The following is a 26,091-nucleotide window of genomic DNA, read 5'->3' as shown; positions in this document are numbered from 1 at the left end:
AGAAAGCTCCGTCGGTGTGCTCAGAACAGGCTCGTCTGATGCAGAGCTGTCAGAGCAATGGGAGGGCAGAGCAGGCCCAGCCGTGCCCAGGGCTGAGCCCCAGCAGAGCCCTGGCAGAGCCCAGAGCAGCCTCAGCATCCGCAGAGCCCTGCTGGAAGGAGAGAAACCAGAAACTGCCCGTCAGCTGAAGGCTCCTGTCCCCCTTGTCCCAACTGCCTGCAGTGCCCAGGCCATGCTGGCTGAGCTCAGAGCTGTGCCCAAACCTCCCCATCACTGCTGCCTTTGGGAGGAGAGCAGGAGGGCAGGACATGTGCCCAGCCTCCAGCCAGCCATGGCAGATCCACCTCCTCAGCAGCTGCCCAGAGCCAAAGAGCAGCTTGGCAGATGACTGAAGAAGTTTTGCATCCACCCCAACCAAAGGGGAAAACTTTTGGGGCCCAGCTAGGCTGTGCAATGCACAGATGTGGGAGCATCCCCCTGGCTTTGAACTCACCTGTTGATCGGGTGTGAAGTGTGTCTTTGAAGAAAGTGCCAAAGCTGATCATCTTCAGCTTGCTGGGTCGCCAGGTTGAGGTAGAGGTTGTCAATCCTTGAAGTCCTCCTTGGTGTCTCCAGCTGCAGCTCCACCTGATGCAGCATCTCCAGGGGCTCCTGCTTCTTCCCTGGGGGCCACACCAGGCTGTCAGTGTTCTGCCCATGGCCCCAGCCAGCAATGAACCAGGACAAGCAAAACCAGGGTGGATGGTGGACACCAGTGCTTGCCAGATCAGATCTCCAACTCAGCTCCAGCACAAGAGCTGTGAGTTCCCTGATGATCCCTGCTCAGAGCTACAGGCAGGTCAAAAAAACATCTAGTTTGCTTTACTTCTGATTGCCAAAAGATGTGTGGAGCTGTTACCTGCCAGGCCCCTGGATCAAACTGTGCACGTGGGTCTCTCCCATCTTCTAGGGCAGACGAACATCCTGCATCCAAGGATCGTTGAAGAGGTCCTCCAGTGATGGCCTGTCCAAGGGTTGCATGGACAGACACCTCTTAATGACATCTTGGCACTCTGAGGAGAGAAACCAGAAACTGCCAGTCAGTTGGAGAAGGCTCCTGTCCACTTCTCCCTCCCAGTTCCCATGCCAAGGCCATGCTGGGTGTGCTAGAACTGTGCCTAAACTTCCCCAGGCATTCTCTGTTTTGGAGGAGAGCAGGAGAGCTGGACATGTGCCACCTCCTCAGCAGCTGCCAGAGCAGGATGCTCATGAGCCTGCTGCTCTCTCCCAGCACTGGTATTCCCCCTGTGCCACAGAGATGAGGATCCACCTTGAGAGAGCCGTCGTGGGAACAAGATCCGCCCCCAGATGATCTCCTGGCCCCTCCTGAATGGGTGCTTCCCGACGACCAGGTGGTACAGCAGGAGGCCCAGGGTCCAGATCGTTGCTGCCCCACCGTTGTAGAATTTGAGGTGGATCCACTCTGGTGGGCTGTAGGACAGGGTTCCTGTGGAATACAGATGGAGTTCATCAGGGGATGCTGCTGCTCCCAGAGCCTCACCCCACATCCCTGGGCATGCAGGGGCTGCACCAGTGGCACACAGGGTGACCTGCTGCCCTCTCACCAGCACCTGTGACTCGTGTACAAACTTGGGGTTGGAAAAGAAGCCACTGGTGTTGGAATGAGGCAGCAGAAGCCCTGGGGAGGTCCAACCACGACACGCAAAATAAAACCATTCCCAGAGGTGGGAAAAACCACTCTCATCCCTCTCTGCATTGCCCCCAAAAAACAATTACAAGCCAAGGCAAACAAGGGGAGTGGAGCAGTCCAAGACCTTCCTCGCCAGCCTACCAAACTGGCTGGGGCATGGGGTCTGACACCCCTCACTGCTACACTCATTGGGGTTTTGTCAGACTGACTGCCCCAGCCCCAGCCCAGCTAAGGGCAGAGTGGGTGGTGAAGGTGGTCAACAGGGCTGCAAGTTGCCCCCTTCGACCCCCACCCAAAAGTAACTTGGGTGAAGAGTTAATCCCATGCCTGGCAGCTACAGGAGAAGCCCTGGTGCTACACCCAGGCTGGACCATGAGATGCCCAGGAGCATCCCCTGGGAAGGCTCACCTGCAAATTGGGTGTAGGCTGTGTCTTGGAGGAAGGTGCCACAGCCAAAGTCGATAAGTTTCAGCTTCATGGTGGCCAGGTCGAGCAGGATGTTCTCGGGCTTGATGTCCCTGTGCAGCACCCCGCAGCTGGTGCAGTGCCGCACGGCCTCCAGCACCTGCCGGAACATCCCCCGTGCCTCCTCCTCCGGCAGGAACCTCCGCTCCGCCAGGAAATCCCAGAGGTCCTGACAGCGCTCCGGACGCTCCAGCACCAACAGGTAGCCGCTGGGGAGCTCAACCCACTCCAGGAGCTGGATGACACCAGCACAGCCAGTGGACACCTTGTGCAGCAGCACAATCTCCAGGGGCGCACGGGTGCCATCGGGCTGCGGGAGGACCACGATGCCATCAGTGGGGCTGAGGCCATGCCAGGGCTCTGGGACCCCTCACCCAGTCCGGGATGCTCTGCGCCCCCCGCTCACCCCACGCCCGCTCTACCTCCCTCGAGGCGTCCTGGCAGCTCCCACCCTGCCGGGCCCCGGCTTATCCCCGCCCGGCACGGCCCGGGTTCTGCCGCTGGCCCCGCTCACTCACCAACTCGCCCCAATGATGGATGCGGTCCCTCGAGACACATTTGATGGCTACCTGCGAGCAAGAGACAGCAGCGGGCTCAGCTCGCCGCCCGCCCTGCCGAGCTCCACCCTCCTCCTCCTCCGCCCGCCGCCAGCCCCGCCACTCACCGGGGCGCCGTCCGCTAGCCGCGTCCCCGCGTAGACGCTGCCGAACCCGCCTGTGCCCAGCAGCGCACCCAGCCGGTACCGCTCCTGCAGGGCCTCCTGCGCCTTCCCTGCGGGCGACACGCGGCCGTCACCGCTCGGCCCGGGGCCACACACGGCCCCCGACCGCCTCTGCACCACCCCGGGCCGGGCATGCCCCTCTGAACGGGGCACGGGCGGCTCGGGGCCGGCGGCCGGACTGCCGAGCGGCGGAGCTCGGGCCGGAGAAGGCGCAGCGCGGGCAGCAGGAGCGGCCGCGCCGTGTGTGTCCTCCTCGGGCCCCGGGAGGAGCCGGTAACGGGGCCGGAGCTGGGTTCGGGGCCGGGGCCGGAGCTGGGGCCAGGGTCGGGGCTGGGGCCGAAGCTGGGGCCGAAGCTGGGGCCAGGGTCGAGGCCGGGGCCGTGGTCGGGGTCGGCACTGGACCCTGCGTCGGGGCCGGGGCCAGGCTCGGGACAGACGAAGCCAAAGGGTGGCGATGCCGCCCCAGACCCAGCCACTGATGCCCGCCCAGCAGCGCCACAGCCAGGACCGGCAGAGCCGGGCAGAGGCGAGAGCGCGGCGGGACGCCCAGGGGCGGGGAGGGGGCAGCCCCGGCCGGGGCCGGGGGCGAGCCTGGGGCATGGCCCGGGCTGGAAGGGGGAGAGGGAGGGCGAGAAAGGAGGGGACACAGGGAAAGGGACACTGGGAGAAGCTGTGGGACAGGGGGAGAGGGAGAGGAGGAGCAGGATAAAGGGAAGGAGGGGGTCCTCAAAACTCTTCAGTCGCTGCTGCCGCCGCTGCCGCCGCTGCCGCTGCTGCCGGTGCTGCAACTGAAGCTCTGGGGCAGTTAGTCCGAGTGGCCGTTAGTCCGAGTGGCCGTTTGTCCGAGTGGCCGTTTGTCCGAGTGGCCGTTTGTCCGAGTGGCCGTTTGTCCGTTCCCCGCTCGCCCCCGCGCGCCCCACGGCCGAGCCCCGCGCGCCCCCGGGGGCAGCCCCTGAGTCTGTCCAAACACGGGAACTTTGCCGTGTTCAGCCCACATCCAGAGGCTTGACTGCTGCACAGTGGCACAGCAATCCCCTTGGCTGCTCTGTGCATTGTCCCTGCTGAGGGTCAAACACTAGCAGAGCACATTCCCTGTCTCTAGAATTCATACCTGACCAAGCACTGCACTTGTGTCTCCAGCATTGCTTTCCAAGCAGAACGGGGAAAGACAAACTGTGTAACTCATGGTATTTCAGAGAGTCTAAAACATGCTAAGTCATAGATCTTCGAGGTGAGATCCATTTGCAATTAATGGCATGGAGAAGTAGTGCAACATGGAAAAGGGGAGCATAGAAATAAATAGAGGAAAACATCTTGAATTGTTTCTTTACCTTTTCTTTTCACTTCTTGAAAGCTGTTTCAGTTTTTCAGGAATCTTCTCCACAGTCCTGTTCGCTCTTTTCAAGAACCTTTCCTGGAGGGAATGAATTGCAGGGATTATTGGGCTGCACTGGCCCTGGCCGGGTGCCTGGTGCCACCAAAGCCATTTTGTCACTGTCCTCAGAGGTGCAGGACACAGAACCCAGGAGGAAAGGCTCGAGGGCTGGGATAAGGGCAGGGAGAGGTCACTCACTGGTCACTGTCAGGGGCACAACAGACACAAGCTAGGGAAATTAATGGAATTGATTTCTAAGCAAATCACAGTATGAGGAGAATTAAAACAAGCCCTAACAAAACACCTTCCCCACCCCTTCCTCCTTCCCAGGCTCCCAGCCTCCACCTGCAGTCCCTCCTCTGCTTTCTCTGCAATTGGAAATTTGTCACCAGCCACAAACTTTGCTTTAGCCTCATCTCGGGATCCCTTCCTGGAGAGGAAGAACTTTGTCCAGCAGAGATTTAGAGTGCAGCAGCCTTTAAGGCTCAGGGTGTTTCTCCTGCAGCTCCTTGTAGGTCTCCTCTTCCTGTGCTGGGTCTCCTGTGCCACAGAACTCTGCCAGCTGCAGCTTTGCAAACATCAGCTCAAGGTCTGGATGTTCCTGAACAATTTGCTCGAGGTCCTTGGGGGCTGCATCCAATGCATTCTTCTTGTCCTCCCCCTTTGCATGGAGCCAGTGGATCTGCTGGCCCCTGGCCAGGGCCTGGCAGAGCAGGTGGAACCTGGGTCCTGCTGCAGGAGCTGGGGGAGCTCCAGGACTCGCTCTGGCCACTGGGGCAGCCACAACACAAGCCGTTCCCAGCCAGGAGCCGAGGGCTCCGTGTGGCTCTGCAGGACCTTGTCCCTGGGGCTCGTCTGGATCAGCGCGGGCAGCTGGGCTGCACTTGGCTTCCTTTGTGTCCCTGCTTCCCCTGGGACAGCAGCTGCCCAGTGCCGAGGGGACAGCAATGGCACCGGGGCAGTTTGGGGTGAGGTTCAGTGTCTGTGCCTGGCAGAACTCCCAAATCCTTGCCAAAGGAGCAGAGAGTGCTGACAGAGCACAGGATGCTCTGCTGAGCACGGGATGGACTCAGGGTGGACAGCTCCGGACTGGTGCTGCCAGTGCCGCGCGGGGCGGGGCCGCTTTGGGGACCCCCCAGGGCAGAGCGCTTTGGGCTGCTTTGGGGCTCTGGGCACCTGCAAAACCGGCGCTGGGCACGGCAAGAGCGTGTGGGGGCAGCTGGGGCCCTACTGGTGGCACTGGTGGCGCTGGGAGTCCCCCGGCCACAGGTGAGGAGCTCTGGGGTGAGCTGGGAGAGGAGCAGGGGGATGGGGCTGGTAGATGGGAGAAGGGGTGCTAAAAGGTGGGGTGAGACCCCCCTAACCGAGTGGGAAGGGAGTGGAACCCTGTAAAAATCAATGTTTACCAAATATGTTAAAAGCCACTAAGAATGAAGAGGGATGGATGAATTAGCTTTTGTAATGAGGGAAATAAAGGAAAAAACCCACAACAAAACCCACTGGGGGACTGAGTCCAGGATATCTAATCTCTGAAATTCTCTGCTTGGTGTGGGATAGAATGAAATTGCAAAATCGGTAACAGTGAATTGTTCAATTTATTTAAAAACAATCCCATAAACAGGAAAAGGCCACCTCCTGGTACAGTTAAACCGGGAAATTCACCTGGAAGTTACTGGAAATCGATTTCTCCAAATTACCCAGACAAATTTGGAATCAGTGTCTTTTGGTATTGGTGGACAAATTTTCTGGATGGCCAGAGGTCTTTCCCTGTCGCACCAATAAATCCAGGGAAGTGGTAAAAATTATGCTTAATCAATCATACCAAGATTTGGTGGCAACTTGGTTTGTCTTCAGAGAGAAGCCTCCATTTTATAGCAGATGTGGTGCAACAGCTGAGCAAAACCCTGGGTATAAAAAGGGACTGACACAGCCCTAGGTGACCACAGGTGAGTGGGAAAGTGGAAAGGATGAATCAGAATTTGAAACAACAAATTAGGAAAATGTGCCAGGAAACCTCTTCAAAACAGCCACAGACCCTTCCTCTGGCTCTTCTGTGAGTCAGAATTCAGCCAGGGACAAAAACAGTGAATTGCTGTTGGGGCAGCTGTACCAAACACCATCAGTTCCTGGAGAAATCCATCCAAAGGGAGAAACAGATGTAAATCTATACCTGGTTTCTTTAGGAAAGGTGGTTTATAACCCTGTTGGGACCAGTTGCTGTGGATGTCCCTGTTGATCCATTCCAGTCTGGGGATTTTGTGTATGTAAAGAGTTGGAGCTCTGAACCCTTGAAGGAAGAGTGCAAAGGAGCTTTCCAAGTTCTCCTGGTAACCTACACTGCCCTCAGGGTGGAAGGAATTGAACCCTGGGTTCATCACACGCAGGTAAAACCAGCAACCACACATTAAATACAGCAGAGAGAAAACTGACTGATACCCTGGACCCTGCAGGTTATATATATATACACTACTGGTTTAGGTATCAAATATGATTTTCTAAGGGGATACTGTTTATTGGATCTAGATGAAGATGATGACTAATTGCATATTTATAATAACAATAGAAACTATGTTGTTAACCTCTGGGGAGGGGAATGTGATCTTAAAGTTAGTGCAAGATTTTTGCAGATTACAGAATGTAACACCTATAACAGCTTGTTTGCCAACACATTTTCTCTGCAGAAAATCCAATTCCGTGGGGAGCTTTAGTCAGCACTTTGACAAAAATCTGGGAACACGTGTGGGAAGGAAGTAGCACCCAGGGCAAATGGAAAGGGATGGAAGGAGAATATTCCTTACAAAGGAATTCTTACAGATCAGAACGATACTGTTGAGAATTGTAATATCTCAAAACTGGACCTGGAAATCACCTCAGGAAATACCTATTGGCTGACAGATTGCACTGATACCCCTTGGGGATGTCAAATTCCAGAAGTATGGAATAGCCCTCAGACAGGACAGTGGGAATATATCCAGCCAGTTCAGTGGTGTCTGGACTGGGAAGGGAGCCCAGGCCTCCCAGAGGACCCTTACAGGTGGGTATAAAATACCCTGATTTAATAAGGCCAAGGCCAAAGGATCCCAGGGCAAAGGAAAAGTGGAATTGCATTTGGATAGACACTTGAACTGTTTGGAATCCTGAGGTACAGTGGCTCATGGCTGTGGCCCAGGCTCTGAGGGTGGGATGTGTCTGTAGAAATTATTCTGCCTTTCTTAATGACACCTGTTAGGTCTCACCTAACAAACAGTTCAGCTTGCCGAGACACAGACTGTCAGCAGGACATGGTGAAATCATTAGTTCACTTAGGGTGGGTGGGAAGTGATGGAATTTGGGGCACACATTTGCCCTTGGGGGAATCAAGAGCACAATGGACACTTGGGGTTTTAAGGTTATGTCCCTTGTGGAAGGAATCACCCCTGGGAACCCAGCTGTGGGGAAAGGTTAAAGGGGATGAAACTTGGAAACATCCCAGCATGGGAACTGCAGTGGGATGGATTTTAGAATCCATCTTTACTCCTCAAAGATCTGCCTTTAGGAACAGACCAAACACACAGCATTGGACTGCAAATGGGAACTTTAGTGAATGCAACTCAGTTGGGGTTTACTGAAATAAATGAGCAATTGAAAGCCACAACTAAAATGACCTTACAGAACAAACTGGCATTAGACCTTTTGCTGTTAACTGGAGTATGAGGATATTTGAATTGAAACAACAAACTTGTGTGCACCTTCTAAATGTGATGCTGAATTGGATGATTAGGCAGAGAGGATAAAATTGGTTGCTGCATCCAGCAGGGAATTAAGGGGAGGATTAGAAAGTAACTGGTTAAATAAAATATTTGAAGGACTTGGATTTTCTCTGACTGCTTGGTTGGCCTTACTTTTGTAAAATATGATTGGGATCACAGTAATAATTGTGATTATGACACTTGTTTTAAGCTGTGTAAAGAACACAACTGTGAATGCAACTGAGGAACTGACAGAATGTGAGTAAAAGAGCAGAGTGAGGCTTATGAAGGCTTGAAGGGAAGAGAAGCTTCCCAAGCCTCAAAGAGGGGGAATGTTGCCAGATGAAGAATCATTTGCACCTGCTGGGTTCATACAATGCTTATTCTCCAGAACCCCCTGGCCCCTGGAACCACACAATGCTTATTCTGTAGGAAGCAATCAGCCCAGGTGTGCCAACTTCTACCAGCTCACCAGGCAGTCAGGTATGGCTTTGGGGTCACCAACCACCAGGGACCACCAAAGAGAGCCCCAGGACAGAAGAACAGATGTGCAAAGGGTGGGGGAAATATGGTAATGATTTTGGGGAAAGATTATCATATGTAAGTTTATTGTGGGACAGTCATTGAATATGTATGTAAAGTACAGGCTATAAACAGGAACTTTCCTGTGCTCAGCATGCACAGCTTTGGGAGGAGCTCTTCCCTGTGCATCTGGCCAAATAAAAAATGCTGCTGCTTAATGCTGCATTGCGGTTAAGGAGGTTTTTATTTTACTGAATTGTTGGTAACACCTCTGTGGCTGTGTCATAGAACCACAGAGCAGCTGTGATGTCAGAAAGGTGCTGTGTGACATCACAGAATGGGTTGTGTGAGGACATCGAGCAGCTGCAACATCATAGAGTGAATGTGTGACATCACAGAGCAGGCTGTGACACAGAGGAGGCTGTGTGACATCACAGAGAGGTGTGACATCACAGGATGGTGATGGGACATGGTAGAGTGGGCTGTGAGATCACAGAGCTGCCTGTGGGACATCACAGAGCGGGCTGTGACACTGCAGGGCAGTTGTGTGACATCACAGAGTGGGCCATGACATCACAGAATGGGTAGTGACAACACAGAGTGGGTTGTGACATCAAAGGGGGGAACTGTGTGACATCACAAGGCAATTGTTACATCACAGGGCAGCCATGACATCACAGACTCGCTGTGTGACATCACAGAGGAGGGAGTGTCCTACCACAGAGAGGGATTTGACATCACAAGATGGCTGTGTGACATTCCAGAGTGGGCTGTGACATCACAGGGGGGCTGTGTGACATCCCAGAGTGGGCTGTGACATCACAGGGGGGCTGTGTGACATCACTAGGGGCTGTGTGACATCACAGGGTAGTTGTGTGAGGTCACTGGGGAAGTCACTCTGCCCCAGCCCCCCTCACAGTTCCCCCCAGAGAAGTCCAACGCTGCTTGTGCACAGCAGGGTCCCCTGTCCCCCCAGGTCCCCCCTGGCACCTCGGGGTGTCCTAGGTTGCAATATTGATGTAGTTAAGTATTCTATTACCACCAGCTGTGGGCCATTAGCTGCCATCACCTGCTAATGACCCACTCCGGATGACAGACAATGGGCCATCCGTTAGCTGTTACCAGCTGCTAACGACCCACCCCGCATGACAGGCAATGGGCCATCAGAGACCCACCGTGTGACTCATGGACTTATCCCATTGTGAGATGCTCTGCCGAGGAGGGAGGAGCCAGGTGTTCCCACCTAGATATAACCTAGCCTTAGAACTGCCTGAGCGAGCCCTGTCTACTGGGTTCCCAGAAGACCAGAGCTACTACTAGATCTTCAGCTAGAGACTAAACCTTCACAAGATCACCGCTTCAACTGGACTACTTCAGTTAGACTGCTACTACCACCCTAACAGGGTGTTAGGTTGTATCTGACTTTGTCAGTGCTTTTCCTTGTATTATTTCACTTATTTTTAATTTCAATCTTGACTTGTGATCTCCTACTGGTTTGCTTTCAAACCAACACATATTTTGGCGCCCAACGTGGGGCCCGACCTGGGGAAACTCAGAAAATCATATCACCATGATGCTCAGCCTGTCTATGTGGGTAATGTATCTTACCCTTTATATTTTCCCTCAAATGGGAAACTATCTACCCGTTGCATTGCTCCTGTTGCGACCAGGGAATGGCATGAGAATTGCTGTATTGGTTTATTATGCCTATTGCATGGTAACCTGTGAGGCGATGAATACCTTTCGTTATATATACTCGACTTTGTCTGCCTGGCCTAACCTGAGCTGCTTCTTCTGGGACCTCCTCAGCAATCGCACCCACCCTCTGGAGCTAGGAGGAGAGAGTGGTTTCTTCCAGCATTTCAGGCCAGGCACAGCCATCTTTGACAACATTGAGTTCTCTCTGGATGCTAAGGATGGCATAATCTTCCTGTTAGTTCTGTTTTCTTTCTTCTCTGCGACCAGCACAGTGTACCTCATGCTGAAGAACAGAACAATACTTTGCCTTCTTGAGGAGGAGAAACGAAACAAATCAGCAGGCAAGAGGAAAAGAACCAAAGGAGCAGTCAATGTCTCACCACAGACCATTGCCGAATCAGAACAGCCAAAGCCAGTAGCGGTTGCCCCCGTCCAGAAAAAGAAATCCAAGAGCAAGTCAGTCCGCACAGCGACTGATGAGGATGCGGCAGGACCATCCCACCAAGCAGAAGAGACAGAGCCAGAGATCATCACTCGCTCTCTATCCCTGGGGGAGCTGCGTGACCTACGGAGGGAATTCACCCGGCAGGCGAATGAGTCCATCTTGACCTGGCTGCTCCGTATCTGGGACGCCGCAGCTAATGACACTATTCTGGATGGAAGTGAGGCCAGACAACTGGGATCCCTGTCTCAGGATGTGGTCATTGACCAGGGGATTGGGAAAACCCAGGAAACTCTCAGCCTCTGGCGACGATTGCTGCTGAGTGTACGGGACAGATACCTGTGCAAAGAAGACCTCCAGATGCACCAAAGGAAATGGAACACAATAGAACAAGGTATCCGATGCCTGAGGGAATTGGCCGTGCTAGAGATCATTTTCTCAGACAACGAGAGATTCCCTAAGAGCCCAGATAATGTCCGGTGCACTTCACAAATGTGGCTAAGATTCGCGCGGCTCGGACCAGAGATATACTCTCGTTACCTGGCAACACTGCAGTGGAGGGAAGGCGAAGACCAGGTGGGCGTGTTAGCAAACAAACTGAGAATTTATGAGGACACTGTCACCGCCCCACTACGCACCCAGGTCTCATCGGTAGAAACAAACCTGGCCGAGCAAGTCCGGAGATTGATTGAAGAGAGCCATCAGAAACTAAGGAAAGAGCTCACAGAAAGATTTTTTCCATGCCACACCAAAACCAACCCGAGTCTCTGCCATCAGGAGCAGACGTACTCCAGTCAGGGAAAGAAAACAAACTCCACGACGTGACCTCTGGTTTTTCCTTCAAGAGCATGGGGAAGACATGAGGAAGTGGGACAGGAAACCCACCTCCACCTTAGCAGCCCGGGTACGTGAATTGAAAACAGAAACATCCACCTCAAGAAGCTCATCTAGGTACAACACTGCCCCAGTCTCTTGTGGACAGAACTCCAGACAGAATGGAAGTGATAATATGACTGATCCTCTTGAAGGGACCTCAGGAATACATTTACAGGACAAGAACATCGTGCACCAAAAACAGGATTAGAGGAGCCCTGCCTCTAGCCAGGTAGAGGAAAGGGATAATCGGATCTATTGGACTGTGTGGATCCGATGGCCTGGCACGTCTGACCCACAAAGATACACGGCTTTGGTTGACACCGGCGCTCAGTGCACCTTGATGCCATCCAGGTATGTGGGGACTGAATCCATTTCTATTTCTGGGGTGACAGGAGGATCCCAGCAGCTGACTGTACTGGAAGCTGAAGTGAGTTTAACTGGGAAAGAGTGGCAGAAACACCCCATTGTGACTGGTCCAGACGCCCCATGCATCCTCGGCATAGATTATCTCAGGAGTGGATATTTCAAAGACCCAAAGGGACATCGCTGGGCTTTTGGGATAGCAGCCATAGAGACGGAGGACATAAGACAACTGAATACCCTGCCCGGTCTCTCAGATAACCCGTCTGCTGTAGGACTACTGAGAATTGAAGAACAGCGGGTACCAATTGCTACAGCAACAGTGCACCGCCGGCAATACCGCACTGACAGAGACTCTGTGGTCCCCATCCATAAGATGATTCGGGAACTGGAGAGCCAAGGGGTGGTCAGCAAGGCTCACTCACCCTTTAACAGCCCTATATGGCCGGTGCGTAAGTCCAGTGAAGAATGGAGACTGACGGTGGATTACCGTGGCATGAATGAAGTCACACCACCACTGAGTGCTGCTGTACCGGACATGTTGGAACTTCAGTATGAGCTGGAATCCAAGGCAGCAAAGTGGTATGCGACCATTGATATTGCCAATGCTTTTTTCTCCATTCCTCTGGCAGCAGAGTGCAGGCCTCAGTTTGCTTTCACCTGGAGAGGTGTGCAGTACACATGGAACCGACTGCCCCAGGGGTGGAAGCACAGTCCCACCATCTGCCATGGACTGATCCAGGCTGCACTGGAGAAGGGTGAGGCTCCAGAACATCTGCAGTATATTGATGACATCATTGTGTGGGGAGACACAGCAACGGAAGTATTTGGGAAAGGAGAGAAAATCATCAGAATTCTCCTGGAAGCCGGTTTCGCCATCAAGAAGAGCAAAGTCAAGGGACCTGCCCGAGAGATCCAGTTCCTGGGAGTAAAGTGGCAAGACGGACGGCGTCAGATTCCTTCTGAGGTCATCAATAAGATCATCGCGATGACTCCACCAACCAACAAGAAGGAGACGCAAGCTTTCCTAGGCGCCATAGGCTTTTGGAGAATGCACATCCCTGAGTACAGCCAGATCGTGAGTCCTCTCTACCTCATAACCCGCAAGAAGAATGATTTCCACTGGGGCCCTGAACCGCAGCAAGCCTTCACCCAGATCAAACAAGAGATCGCTCATGCGGTAGCCCTTGGACCAGTCAGGACAGGACCAGAGGTAAAGAATGTGCTTTACTCTGCAGCCGGGAGCCATGGTCTGTCCTGGAGCCTTTGGCAGAAGGTGCCTGGTGAGACCCGAGGTTGACCACTAGGATTCTGGAGTCGAAGTTACAGAGGGTCTGAAGTCAACTACACTCCCACTGAGAAAGAAATCTTGGCAGCTTACGAAGGAGTCCAAGCCGCCTCAGAGGTGATCGGCACAGAAACACAACTTCTCCTTGCACCCCGATTGCCAGTGCTGGGGTGGATGTTCAAGGGAAGGGTTCCCTCTACTCACCATGCCACTGATGCCACGTGGAGCAAATGGATTGCCCTCATCACACAGCGCGCCCGTATTGGAAACCCGAATCGCCCTGGGATTCTGGAAATCATCACAAACTGGCCTGAAGGTGAGACTTTTAAATTATCTTCAGAAGAAGCAGAGGAGCAAGTAGCACGTGCCGAGGAAGCACCCCCGTATAACGAGCTGCCGGAGAGTGAAAGACGCTATGCCCTCTTCACCGATGGGTCCTGCCGAATTGTAGGCACAGATCGGAAATGGAAAGCTGCAGTATGGAGCCCCACACGACAAGCTGTACAGGCTACTGAGGGACAAGGTGGATCGAGTCAGGTCGCAGAGCTTAAAGCCATCCAACTGGCTTTGGATATTGCTGAACGAGAGAAATGGCCAAGGCTCTATCTCTACACTGACTCCTGGATGGTAGCCAACGCGCTATGGGGATGGTTAGACCGCTGGAGAAAGGCTAACTGGCAGCGCAGAGGAAAACCCATCTGGGCCGCTGAGATTTGGCAGGACATCGCCGCCCGGGCAGAAAAGCTGACCGTGAAAGTTCGACACGTGGATGCACATGTACCCAAGAGTCGGGCTAATGAAGAGCATCGTAACAACCAGCAGGTGGACCGAGCTGCCAAGGTGGAAGTGTCACAGGTGGATCTGGACTGGCAGCACAAAGGAGAATTATTTCTAGCTCGTTGGGCCCATGATGCCTCTGGTCATCAAGGGAGAGATGCGACATACAGGTGGGCTCGTGACCGAGGGGTGGATTTGACCATGGACAACATCTCACAGGTCATCCACAGCTGTGAGACTTGCGCTGCAATCAAACAGGCCAAGCGGGTGAAGCCTCTGTGGTATGGTGGACGATGGACAAAGTACAGGTATGGGGAAGTATGGCAAGTTGACTACATCACACTTCCCCAAACCCGCCAAGGAAAGCGCTACGTGTTGACCATGGTGGAAGCAACCACAGGATGGTTAGAGACCTACCCTGTGCCTCATGCTACTGCCCGGAACACCATCTTGGGTCTGAAAAAGCAAGTCCTGTGGAGACATGGTACCCCTGAGAGAATCGAGTCTGACAATGGAACCCATTTCAAGAATGGCCTCATAAGCACCTGGGCTAGAGAACACGGAATTGAATGGATATACCACATCCCCTATCATGCACCAGCTGCCGGGAAAGTTGAACGGTGCAACAGACTACTTAAGACAACTTTAAAGGCACTTGGCGGGGGAACCTTCAAAAATTGGGAACTGAACTTAGCAAAGGCCACCTGGATGGTTAACACAAGGGGTTCTATCAATCGAGCCGGTCCTGCCCAGTCCGAACCTTTGCACACAGTGGATGGAGATAAAGTCCCTGTGGTACACGTAAGAGGTTTTTTAGGAAAGACTGTTTGGATTAGTCCCACCTCAGGCAAAGGCAAGCCCATCCGTGGGGTTGTTTTTGCCCAAGGACCTGGTTATACTTGGTGGGTGATGCAGGCAGATGGGGAAACCCGTTGTGTCCCACAAGGAGACCTTATCTTAAGTGAGAACTGTGTAGATGGTAATAGAATAAGGGGTGGATAATGTCCTAGGTTGCAATATTGATGTAGTTAAGTATTCTATTACCACCAGCTGTGGGCCATTAGCTGCCATCACCTGCTAATGACCCACTCCGGATGACAGACAATGGGCCATCCGTTAGCTGTTACCAGCTGCTAACGACCCACCCCGCATGACAGGCAATGGGCCATCAGAGACCCACCGTGTGACTCATGGACTTATCCCATTGTGAGATGCTCTGCCGAGGAGGGAGGAGCCAGGTGTTCCCACCTGGATATAACCTGGCCCTGGAACTGCCTGAGCTAGCCCTGTCTACTGGGTTCCCAGAGGACCAGAGCTACTACTGGATCTTCAGCTGGAGTCTAGACCTTCACAGGATCACCGCTTCAACTGGACTACTTCAGTTGGACTGCTACTACCACCCTAACAGGGTGTTAGGTTGTATCTGACTTTGTCAGTGCTTTTCCTTGTATTATTTCACTTATTTTTAATTTCAATCTTGACTTGTGATCTCCTACTGGTTTGCTTTCAAACCAACACACGGGGTCAAGGCAGGACCTTGCCCTGACCCCAAGCACTGTCCCACCTGCAGGATCTGCTTCCCATCAGCCTCTTCCTCCTGCAGCCCCAAGCCCAGGTTGGTGCTAAACAAAGGGCGCTGGCTCAGGGTCATCCCCCGGTGGGGGCTGTGCACCCCCTCTGCCCCCTCCCCAAATTCCCTCCTGGGGGGAGCAGGAGCTGGGTCAGGAGCCCTGTGGGGAGGGAAAAGGAGGTGACACTGGGATGGGGGGGTCACACATGCTCTCAGGGACACACATGACCCCTGGGGACACCCTTCACCTTCTCCTGCAGAGCCAGGAGGATGAACTCCAACATGGAGCCCCCAAACCCCAGCAGCACCTTGGGGGGTGGGGTATGGTGGCAGCTTTGGAGATCTGGGTTTGTCATGACCACTCAAAAAACCTCTCCCAGCCCCACAGCCACTCCCAGGCCCCTCAAACCACCCAACAGCTCCTCCTAGGATGCCCCAAAACTGCTCCCTGCAATATAAATTGGCCCAAGAGCCACCATAACCCCATTCCCATCTCCCCCTACACACACCCAAATTCTCTCAAAGACACACAGCCCTGCCAGGACCCCAAACCTCTCTCGAGCCTGCCAAACTCCCTCTCAGCACCACAAATGCCCCCAAAAGCCACAAAAGCCCCTCCCAATTCCCCCAGGATTATCTAAACCCCCTCCCACCCCCCATGGCACTGACCAGGAGAGGCTGGTGGACAGGAACATCCACAGCTGGGAGCAGCTCAGGCACTTCAGCAGTGATTTGGGCACTTTGGGGGGCACACCCCACATGGGGAGACCCAGGCCAGGGACTGGGACAGACAACTGGAATTCCTGGACAACAGATGGGCTCAGGTGGACATATTCTGCTGGAACAGCTATGAGACTGTTGTCCTGGCCCCAGCCCGGGCAGCCCCAGAACATCCAAATCCTCATGGATATTCCCCTCAACCCCACATTCACCCCCAAATCCACAGTAAAGTGGTGCAACTTTAGATCTCTTTGTTTCATTTCTTTATTTTACCTCAGCTTTGGTTGTTCTGACAAGGTGATGATGGAAATTATTTAGGTTGGAAAAGACCTCCAAGATCATCCATCATTTCTTGATGCCACCAGAAGAAACAATTACACAGCAGGTAACAATTTTTAGGGTGTAACATTAATAAATCAGCTCTTCCCAATGAATTTCATACGTCAATCTGAGTCCCGATGGATTGTTCCTGCCCATGTTTGTCCAGGTTGCCACAGGGAATCAGGAGGACATGGAAGCCACCAGCCAGGTGCCTTTCCAACCTGAGTATGTTAGTTTTGCTTAGTCCAGAACATCAGGAAGCTATCTTTAGCATCTAGGGGAAACTTAAACCCTTCAAAAGCTGTTGTGGTAGGCCTGAAGAAGTGGCTGAAGGGTTGGGAGAAAACTCACCCCTGTGCTCATGAGTTGGTTTTGCTTAGCCCAGTTTTTGCTAGTGGGTGGGGAGGAGCACAAAAATGGCTCCTGTGTGTCCTGTGTGAATGTTCTAGAAGTTTTCACCATGTCCAGCAGAGCCAATCTCTGATGGCTCTGAAGATGATGGACATGCTGCTGGCCAAGTCTGGCCCAATTAGAGATGTTGGTTACACCTCTGGGATATCCATATTTAAGAAGAAATCAAAACAATGTGAGCAAGCACTTCTTTTTACACAGAGGATGAGGAGGAGGTGAGAATATGTGAGGGAAAACAACATGGAGACACCAAGGTCAGTGGAGAAGGTGGGGGAGGAGGTGCTCCAGGCACTGGAGCTGGAAATCCTCTGCTGGCCGTGGTGAGGACCATGGTGAAGCAGGTTGTCCCCCTGCAGCCCATGGGGTCCACAAGGGGTGCAGAGATCCACCCACAGCCCGTGGGGAGGTGCTCACGCTAGAAGAGCAGGTGGATGCCTGGAGGAAGCTGTGATCCAGTGGGAGTCCCAGTGCAGGGAAAGGCCTTGTTCCTTGGGATGGAAACAGCCTGGCCTGGGCTCAGATCTCTGAACCCTGTGGACAAGAACTCATGGGGCAGCAGATTCCAGTGGCTGCTGCTCGAGAGATTGGACCCATGGCAAAGAAGTTTGCAGAGGACTGTCTCCAGTGGGAGGGACCCATGGCTACGTAGAGGACTCCTCTCCCTGAACAGCGAAGAAATTTTGGTCATGGGCTGACCAAAATTTATTGGTTAGGTTACCAATAAATCACTTTGCAACTTTTAAGTTCTAAGCCTGTTTTACCCTTCAGTGCATCCTGCCTGGTTCATTATCTCGACTCATGAGCCCTGTGTGTGTATGTGTGTGTGTTAGGGCTTTTTTTCCCTCCCCTCTGCACACCTGCAGCAGGGGAGAGAAGAGAAAGCAGATTTCGTAGGTGCCTGGCATTTGGCCAGGGTCAAACCACAACACTAGGTCACTGGCAGTGTGGGTCACCAGGGCTCTTCCCAATGAGGGTCCTCTGATGGAGGATGAATACGGAGCAGTGCATTAAGCTCTTCCCACACTCGGGACACTCGCAGGGCTTCCCTTACCGGTGCCTCCATCGGTGTTTGGTCAAGTTAGAGCTCTGGGTAAAGCCTTTCCCACACTCGGGACACTCATAGGGCCTCTCCCCAGTGTGGATCCTCTGGTGGGTGATGAGGTGGGAGTTGCAATTGAAGCCCTTCTTGCACTCAGGGCAGCGGAAGGGTCTCTCCTCTGTGTGCATCTGCTGATGACTGAGGAGATTGGTGCTGGTCTGAAACCTTTTCCCACACTCGGGACACTCATAGGGCCTCTCCCCAGTGTGGCTCCTCCTGTGATGGATCAGGGTGGAGCTGTGGCTGAAGCTCTTCCCACATTCCCCACACTCATAAGGTCTCTCCCCAGTGTGGATGCGCTGGTGGTCCATAAGCTGGGAGATCTTTCTGAAGCTCTTCCCACATTCCCCACACTCATAGGGCTTCTTGGTCTCATGAAGCTTCGCAGCAATCTCCAGCTCTGAACTCCAGCTGAAGCTCTTGCCAATTTCCTGGCACAGGGTGAGTCTTTGCTCTTCAGAGCACCCTGGGCTGGGTTTGCAGCCTCTCCTTGTGCAGCATCTCTGGGGCTTTTCCTTCCAGTTTGATTCCTGGGTCACAGAGCTGCTCAAAGTGGCCTCTTCCGTGACGTTCTGCCGTAAGGATTTGTCCTCCCTGGTCTCTCTCCTCAGCTTGTTGTCTGGGGAAGGAAGGACAAGGAGAGGATTTGGGATTTGCCTCCATGCCAGAGGGAAGGGGAAGGAGATCCCCCAATCCATCCCTACCAGGACAGAGACAGCAGCAGGGTTGTCCTGCAGCCAGGGATGATGCTGGGCTGGGAGATGGAGGAGAAGAGAGCAGGAAAGGGGCAGTGACTTCTTCCTCACCTGCCTGGCTGTCCTGGGGCATCTTCCTCTTCCTCAAAGCATCCTCCTCCATCTGGCCAAGTTTTGGGAAACGAAAATCCTCGTCTGGGTGAAAAAAGGGTGTGAGTGCCTTGGGTTGGGGGTTCCTCCTGCCCAAGTCCATCTCTAGAAGTCACCGGCTCTTTTGTGTCTATAAATTCCTCCTAAAATAAGAATGAGTTCAGAAAAAGTCTCCTGGGAGTTCCCCCTTTCCAGTCTCCTCTCTTTGGGGTTCTGAGGTTTCCCATTCTCAAAGCTGCTGGGGCTCCCATGGGTCCTGGGGATCCCCCTTCTCCTGGGTCCTGATTAGGGATGCTGTGGGGTTTCGGTGCTCCCAGGGGTCCCTTCTTCCCTGGTTGTGCTTTGGCTCCAAGGGCTCCCAGGGTCCCCCTCTTCAGGCTCCCCCCACTCCAGGCACTCGGGGTTTCCCCCTCTCCCCATCACCCCTTTCAGTGTCACAGTGTCCCAGCCCTGCCTCATCTCCAGCCTCCCCCACCCCTCCAGGCTGCCAGGGATCCCTCAGCTCCGGTATTGCCCCTCTCTGCTCTCTGCACTCTTGGAGTCCTGCGTTCCACCCCCCTGGGCTCTCTCACAGATCCCCAAAACGATTGGCCTGTCCTGCTGATAGCAGGCAATTCCCAAATGGACTCCCCAATATCCCACCAAAGGTGCATTTATGGCTCAGCTTTGGAGTCCTGCAAGATCCAAACCTCCCCTTTAGCCCAAAATATCCCAGCCCGGGACATGCAAAGGTATCTGGCGCTCACTTCCAGAATCTGCAAGTTCCAAACACCCTCAAAAACTAACACCCTCCCAAAGACCCTCTGATAGCTTTGGGGTGAGCTTCCCTTCCCTGGTGACCTGTGGAATGCAGGGGGGGCAATGATCCCAGAGCCAGGGGTGCTGCAGACACAGTGGGTGGGGAAATCTCATGGTTCTCCTGCTCCTCCTTTTCCTGCTCCTCCTCCTCCTCTGCTCCCACCCCAGAACCCCATTCCCCACCCTCCTCTGCCCCATGGCTGCTGCAGCACTGGCTGCTGGGTGGGGGGAACCCCCCGATCAGCCCCAGGGATGGACAGGGGGCTTGGGGACCCCCAGTGCAGATCCACCTCCCCCAGAGCCCCAGGGAATTGCTCCAGGGATCCAGTGTTGAGGGACAGGGCTGGACTCCCATGGAACTGCCCTGCTTCCGTGCCAACCCCACCTTTCCCTCTCCTCTCCTCCCCCTTCCCATCCTTCTCCCAATCCACAGACCCCTCCCAATTAAATTTCTTTTTCCCATCGCCCTCCCGCTCTCTTGGGGATCCCAGCCCCCTCTTTTCCTCCCCACTTCTCCCCCTTTCACCATCGTCCCCTCAATCCCTAACCCCCCTCCCCTATGACTGGTTTTGGGGGTTCCAGGCCCCTCCTGCCCACTCTGGGGGTCCCAATCCCCATTTTGCTCCATTTGGGCTCCCAGCCCCCCTTCTCACCGCGCCCCCCGCTCACCCCGCGGCCGGGGGGACTCCCAGCGCCACCAGTGCCACCAGTAGGGCCCCAGCTGCCCCCACACGCTCTTGCCGTGCCCAGCGCCGGTTTTGCAGGTGCCCAGAGCCCCAAAGCAGCCCAAAGCGCTCTGCCCTGGGGGTCCCCAAAGCGGCCCCGCCCCGCGCGGCACTGGCAGCACCAGTCCGGAGCAGTGCGCAGCGCGGGCGGGCGGCATCAGCCGTGCCGGGCAGGGCCGGGCAATGCCCGCGGGGCTCCCCCGCACTCGGCCCCCAGTTGCCGGGACAGCAAGGGGGGCCCGGCCTGGGCGCCCCCCATCTTCCGCCTCCCCAAATTCCGCTCCCGGGGGCGCTGGGGGCAAGGGGGGGCGCAGGTGGGGTCCAGAGGTGCCCAGAGCCACGTGTCCCCCCGCTGCCAGTTCCACCCCCGGAGGATCAGGGGTACCCCAAAACTCCCTCACAGGTGCTGGATACCCCGCAAGCCCCTAAGGAGTGGGGTCCCCTCGGCTTCATCACCCTCAACCTTCGGCTGACTCATCCAAGGCCCCATCCCACCCATCCCCCTCCCCCAGACTTCATCCCACACCCCAATCCACATCCCACCTATCCCATCCCATCCCATCCCATCCCATCCCATCCCATCTTTCCCGGCAGCCGGCACTGGGACCCCTGAAAAACTCGCGTCTAGGGGACTCCCCAGTACTCCCCCAAGGGGCATTTCCGACTCTCATTCGGAGTCCTGCAAGATCCAAACATCCGCCCCAGTCCCCTCCCCCCACCCCCGAAATGTACACAGAAAAACCCAACCCTCCCAGGAGCAACCAAAGATATTTGGGGCTCCGTTCTGAAGTCCTGCAAGGTCCAAAAATTCCCCCCCCCAAAAAAAGAACCGCAGGCACCGCCCAAGATATTTGGGCCGAGCTCCCCCTGCCCGCTCACCTGCGGGATATCCTGGGGGGGCGATGCTCCCGGGCCGAGGGTTGCGGACACAAAGAACAATAGACACACGTGGTGATTCCTTCTCCTGCTTCTCGTGCTGCTCCTCCCCTCCCCTTTCTCTTCTTCCCCGCTCCTCCCCCTTTATCCCTCCCCTTCCTCTCGCTCCCCCTCCTCCATCCCTCCTCCCCACCCGCTCTTCCTCCTCCTCTGTCTCTCCTCCTCCTCTCCTGTCCGCTTCTCCTCTTCCTTTTATTTCTGACTCCCATCCCGGCTTGTCTCACATCCCCCCTGGTCCATCCCGTGCTCAGCAGAGCATCCTGTGCTCTGTCAGCACTCTCTGCTCCTTCGGGAAGGATTTGGGATTTCTGCCAGGCACTGACACTGAACCTCACCCCAAACTGCCCCGGTGCCATTGCTGTCCCCTCGGCGCTGGGCAGCTGCTGTCCCAGGGGAAGCAGGGACACAAAGGAAGCCAAGTGCAGCCCAGCTGCCCGCGCTGATCCAGACGAGCCCCAGGGACAAGGTCCTGCAGAGCCACACGGAGCCCTCGGCTCCTGGCTGGCAACGGCTTGTGTTGTGGCTGCTCCAGCGGCCAGAGCGAGTCCTGGAGCTCCCCCAGCTCCTGCAGCAGGACCCAGGTTCCACCTGCTCTGCCAGGCCCTGGCCAGGGGCCAGCAGATCCACTGGCTCCATGCAAAGGGGGAAACACCCTGAGCTTTAAAGGCTGCTGCACTCTAAATCTCTGTTGGAGAAAGTTCTTCCTCTCTGGAAAGAGATCCCGAGATGAGGCTAAAGCAAAGTTTGTGGCTGGTGACAAATTTCCAATTGCAGAGAGAGCAGAGCAGGGACTGCAGGTGGAGGCTGGGAGCCTGGGAAGGAGAAAGGGGTGGGGAAAGTGTTTTGTTAGGGTTTGTTTTAGTTCTCCTTCTCCTACTGTGATTTGCTTAGAAATCAATTCCATTAATTTCCCTAGCTTGTGTCTGTTGTGCCCCTGACAGTGACCAGTGAGTGACCTCTCCCTGCCCTTATCCCAGCACACGAGCCTTTCCTCCTGGGTTCTGTGTCCTGCACCTGTGAGGAGAGTGACAGAGTGGCTTTGGTGGCACCAGGCACCCGGCCAGGGCCAGTGCAGCCCAATAATTCCTGCAATTCATTCCCTCCAGGAAAGGTTCTTGAAAAGAGCAAGCAGGACTGTGGAGAAGATTCCTGGAAAACTGAAACAGCTTTCCAGAAGTGAAATGAAAATGCAAAGAAACAATCTGAGATGTTTTCCTCTATTTATTTATGTGCTCTCTTTTTCCATGTTGCACTACTTCTCCATGCCATTAACTGCAAATGGCTCTCACCTCGAAGATCTATGACTTAGCATGTTTTAGACTCTCTGTAATACCATGAGTTACACACAGTTTGTCTTCCCCCGTTCTGCTTGGAAAGCAATGCTGGAGACACAAGTGCAGTGCTTGGGTCAGGTATGAATTCTAGAGACAGGGAATGTGCTCTGCTAGTGTTTGACCCTCAGCAGGGACAATGCACAGAGCAGCCAAGGGGATTGCTGTGCCACTGTGCAGCAGTCAAGCCTCTGGATGTGGGCTGAACACGGCAAAGTTCCCGTGTTTGGACAGACTCAGGGGCTGCCCCCAGGGGCGCGCGGGGCTCGGCCGTGGGGCGCGCGGGAGTGAGCGGGGAACGGACAAACGGCCACTCGGACAAACGGCCACTCGGACTAACGGCCACTCGGACTAACGGCCCCGGAGCTTCAGTTGCAGCGGCGGCAGCGGCGGCAGCGGCGGCAGCGGCGGCAGCGGCGGCAGCGGCGGCAGCGGCGGCAGCGGCGGCAGCGGCGGCAGCGGCGACACAAGAGTTTCTAGGACCCTCTCCTTCCCTTTATCCTGCTCCTCCTCTCCCTCTCCCCCTGTCCCACAGCCTCTCCCGGTGTCCCTTTCCCTGTGTCCCCTCCTTTCTCGCCCTCCCTCTTCCCCTTCCAGCCCGGGCCATGCCCCAGGCTCGCTCCCGGTCCCGGGCGGGGCTGCCTCCTCCCCGCCCCTGGGCGTCCCGCCGCGCCCTCGCCTCCGCCCGGCTCCGGCGAGCCTGGCTGTGGCGCTGCTGGGCGGGCATCAGTGGCTGGGTCTGGGGCGGCATCGCCACCCTTTGGCTTCGTCTGTCCCGAGCCTGGCCCCGGTCCCGACGCAGGGTCCAGTGCCGACCCCGACCGCGGCCCCGGCCTCGACCCTGGCCCCAGCTTCGGCCCCAGCCCCGACCCTGGCCCCAGCTTCGGCCCCGACCCCAGCTCCGGCCCCGTTACCGGCTCCTCCCGGGGCCCGAGGAGGACACACACGGCGCGGCCGCTCCTGCCGCCTGCGCGGCGCCTTCCCCGGCCCGAGCTCCGCCGCTCGGCAGTCCGGCCGCCGGCCCCGAGCCGCCCATGCCCCGTTCAGAGGGGGATGCCCGGCCCGGGGCGGTGCAGAGGCGGTCGGGGGCCGTGTGTGGCCCCGGGCCGAGCGGTGACGGCCGCGTGTCGCCCGCAGGGAAGGCGCAGGAGGCCCTGCAGGAGCGGTACCGGCTGGGTGCGCTGCTGGGCACAGGCGGGTTCGGCAGAGTCTACGCGGGGACGCGGCTAGCGGACGGCGCCCCGGTGAGTGGCGGGGCTGGAGGAGGAGGAGGAGGAGGAGGAGGAGGAGGAGGGTGGGGCTCGGCAGGGCGGGTGGCGAGCTGAGCCCGCTGCTGTCTCTTGCTCGCAGGTGGCCATCAAATGTGTCTCGAGGGATCGCATCCATCACTGGGGCGAGTTGGTGAGTGAGCGGGGCCAGCGGCAGAACCCGGGCCGTGCCGGGCGGGGATAAGCCGGGGCCCGGCAGGGTGGGAGCTGCCAGGACGCCTCGAGGGAGGTAGAGCGGGCGTGGGGTGAGCGGGGGGCGCAGAGCATCCCGGGCTGGGTGAGGGGTCCCAGAGCCCTGGCATGGCCTCAGCCCCACTGATGGCATCGTGGTCCTCCCGCAGCCCGATGGCACCCGTGCGCCCCTGGAGATCGTGCTGCTGCACAAGGTGTCCACTGGCTGTGCTGGTGTCATCCAGCTCCTGGAGTGGGTTGAGCTCCCCAGCGGCTACCTGTTGGTGCTGGAGCGTCCGGAGCGCTGTCAGGACCTCTGGGATTTCCTGGCGGAGCGGAGGTTCCTGCCGGAGGAGGAGGCACGGGGGATGTTCCGGCAGGTGCTGGAGGCCGTGCAGCACTGCACCAGCTGCGGGGTGCTGCACAGGGACATCAAGCCTGAGAACATCCTGCTCGACCTGGACACCATGCAGCTGAAACTCATCGATTTTGGCTGTGGCGCCTTCCTCCAAGACACAGCCTACACCCAATTTGCAGGTGAGCCTTCCCAGGGGATGCTCCTGGGCATCTCATGGTCCAGCCTGGGTGTAGCACCGGGGCTTCTCCTATAGCTGCCAGGCATGGGATTAACTCTTCACCCAAGTTACTTTTGGGTGGGGGTCGAAGGGGGGCAGCTTGCAGCCCTGTTGACCACCTTCACCACCCACTCTGCCCTTGGATGGGCTGGGGCTGGGGCAGTCAGTCTGACAAAACCCCAATGAGTGTAGCAGTGAGGGGTGTCAGACCCCATGCCCCAGCCAGTTTGGTAGGCAGGTGAGGAAGGTCTTGGACTGCTCCACTCCCCTTGTTTGTCTTGGCTTGTAATTGTTTTTTGGGGGCAATGCAGGCAGGGATGAGAGTGGTTTTTCCCACCTCTGGGAATGGTTTTATTTTGCGTGTCGTGGTTGGACCTCCCCAGGGCTTCTGCTGCCTTATTCCAACACCAGTGGCTTCTTTTGCAACCCAAAGTTTGTACATGAGTCACAGGTGCTGGCGAGAGGGCAGCAGGTCACCCTGTGTGCCCCTGGTGCAGCCCCTGCATGCCCAGGGATGTGGGGTGAGGCTCTGGGAGCAGCAGCATCCCCTGATGAACTCCATCTGTATTCCACAGGAACCCTGTCCTACAGCCCACCAGAGTGGATCCACCTCAAATTCTACAACGGTGGGGCAGCAACGATCTGGACCCTGGGCCTCCTGCTGTACCAGCTGGTCGTCGGGAAGCATCCATTCAGGAGGGGCCAGGAGATCATCTGGGGGCGGATCTTGTTCCCACGACGGCTCTCTCAAGGTGGATCCTCATCTCTGTGGCACAGGGGGAATACCAGTGCTGGGAGAGAGCAGCAGGCTCATGAGCATCCTGCTCTGGCAGCTGCTGAGGAGGTGGCACATGTCCTGCTCTCCTGCTCTCCTCCAAAACAGAGAATGCCTTGGGAAGTTTAGGCACAGTTCTAGCACACCCAGCATGGCCTGGGCATGGGAACAGGGAGGGAAAAGTGGACAGGACCCTTCTCCAACTGACTGGCAGTTTCTGGTTTCTCTCCTCAGAGTGCCAAGATGTTATTAAGAGGTGTTTGTCCATGCAACCCTTGGACAGGCCATCGCTGGATGACCTCTTCAACGACCCTTGGATGCAGGATATTCGTCTGCCTTAGAAGATGGGAGAGATCCATGTGCACAGTTTGATCCAGGGGCCTGGGAGGTAACAGCTCCACACATCTTGTCCTGGTTCATTGTTGTCTGGGGCCCTGGGCAGAACACTGACAGCCTGGTGTGGCCCCCAGGGAAGGAGCAGGAGCCCCTGGAGATGCTGCACCAGGTGGAGCTGCACCTGGAGACACCAAGGAGGACTTCAAGGATTGACAACCTCTTCCTTGACCTGGCGACATGCAAGCTGAAGATGATCAGCTTTAATTAC

The 26,091-nt window shown here is 55.8% G+C and overlaps 2 protein-coding genes and 1 pseudogene across 2 annotated transcripts in view; 1 reads left to right on the top strand and 2 right to left on the bottom strand.

Annotated features, from left to right (window-relative positions):
- Nucleotides 1–26,091, bottom strand: part of LOC146421167 (uncharacterized) — a 230,781-nt gene that overhangs the window by 80,158 nt on the left and 124,532 nt on the right. The window contains 1 exon segment of the mRNA XM_085047706.1: nucleotides 18,229–18,273. Coding sequence (XP_084903832.1) covers nucleotides 18,229–18,273 — 45 coding nt within the window.
- LOC146421172 (serine/threonine-protein kinase pim-1-like) lies at nucleotides 895–18,027 on the bottom strand (annotated as a pseudogene).
- Nucleotides 21,334–25,828, top strand: LOC146421171 (serine/threonine-protein kinase pim-1-like). Its single transcript, XM_085047676.1, has 7 exons — nucleotides 21,334–21,382; nucleotides 22,062–22,109; nucleotides 23,836–23,942; nucleotides 24,049–24,099; nucleotides 24,308–24,674; nucleotides 25,288–25,464; nucleotides 25,722–25,828. Exons 1-7 carry the CDS (start codon nucleotides 21,334–21,336, stop codon nucleotides 25,826–25,828), a joined length of 906 nt encoding a protein of 301 aa, XP_084903802.1.

Source organism: Lichenostomus cassidix, unplaced genomic scaffold (genome assembly GCF_008360975.1).
Source record: "Lichenostomus cassidix isolate B80296 unplaced genomic scaffold, HeHo_3.0 HiC_scaffold_43, whole genome shotgun sequence".
Classification (NCBI taxonomy): Eukaryota; Metazoa; Chordata; class Aves; order Passeriformes; family Meliphagidae; genus Lichenostomus; species Lichenostomus cassidix.
This window is presented reverse-complemented; position numbering and strand designations above follow the sequence as displayed.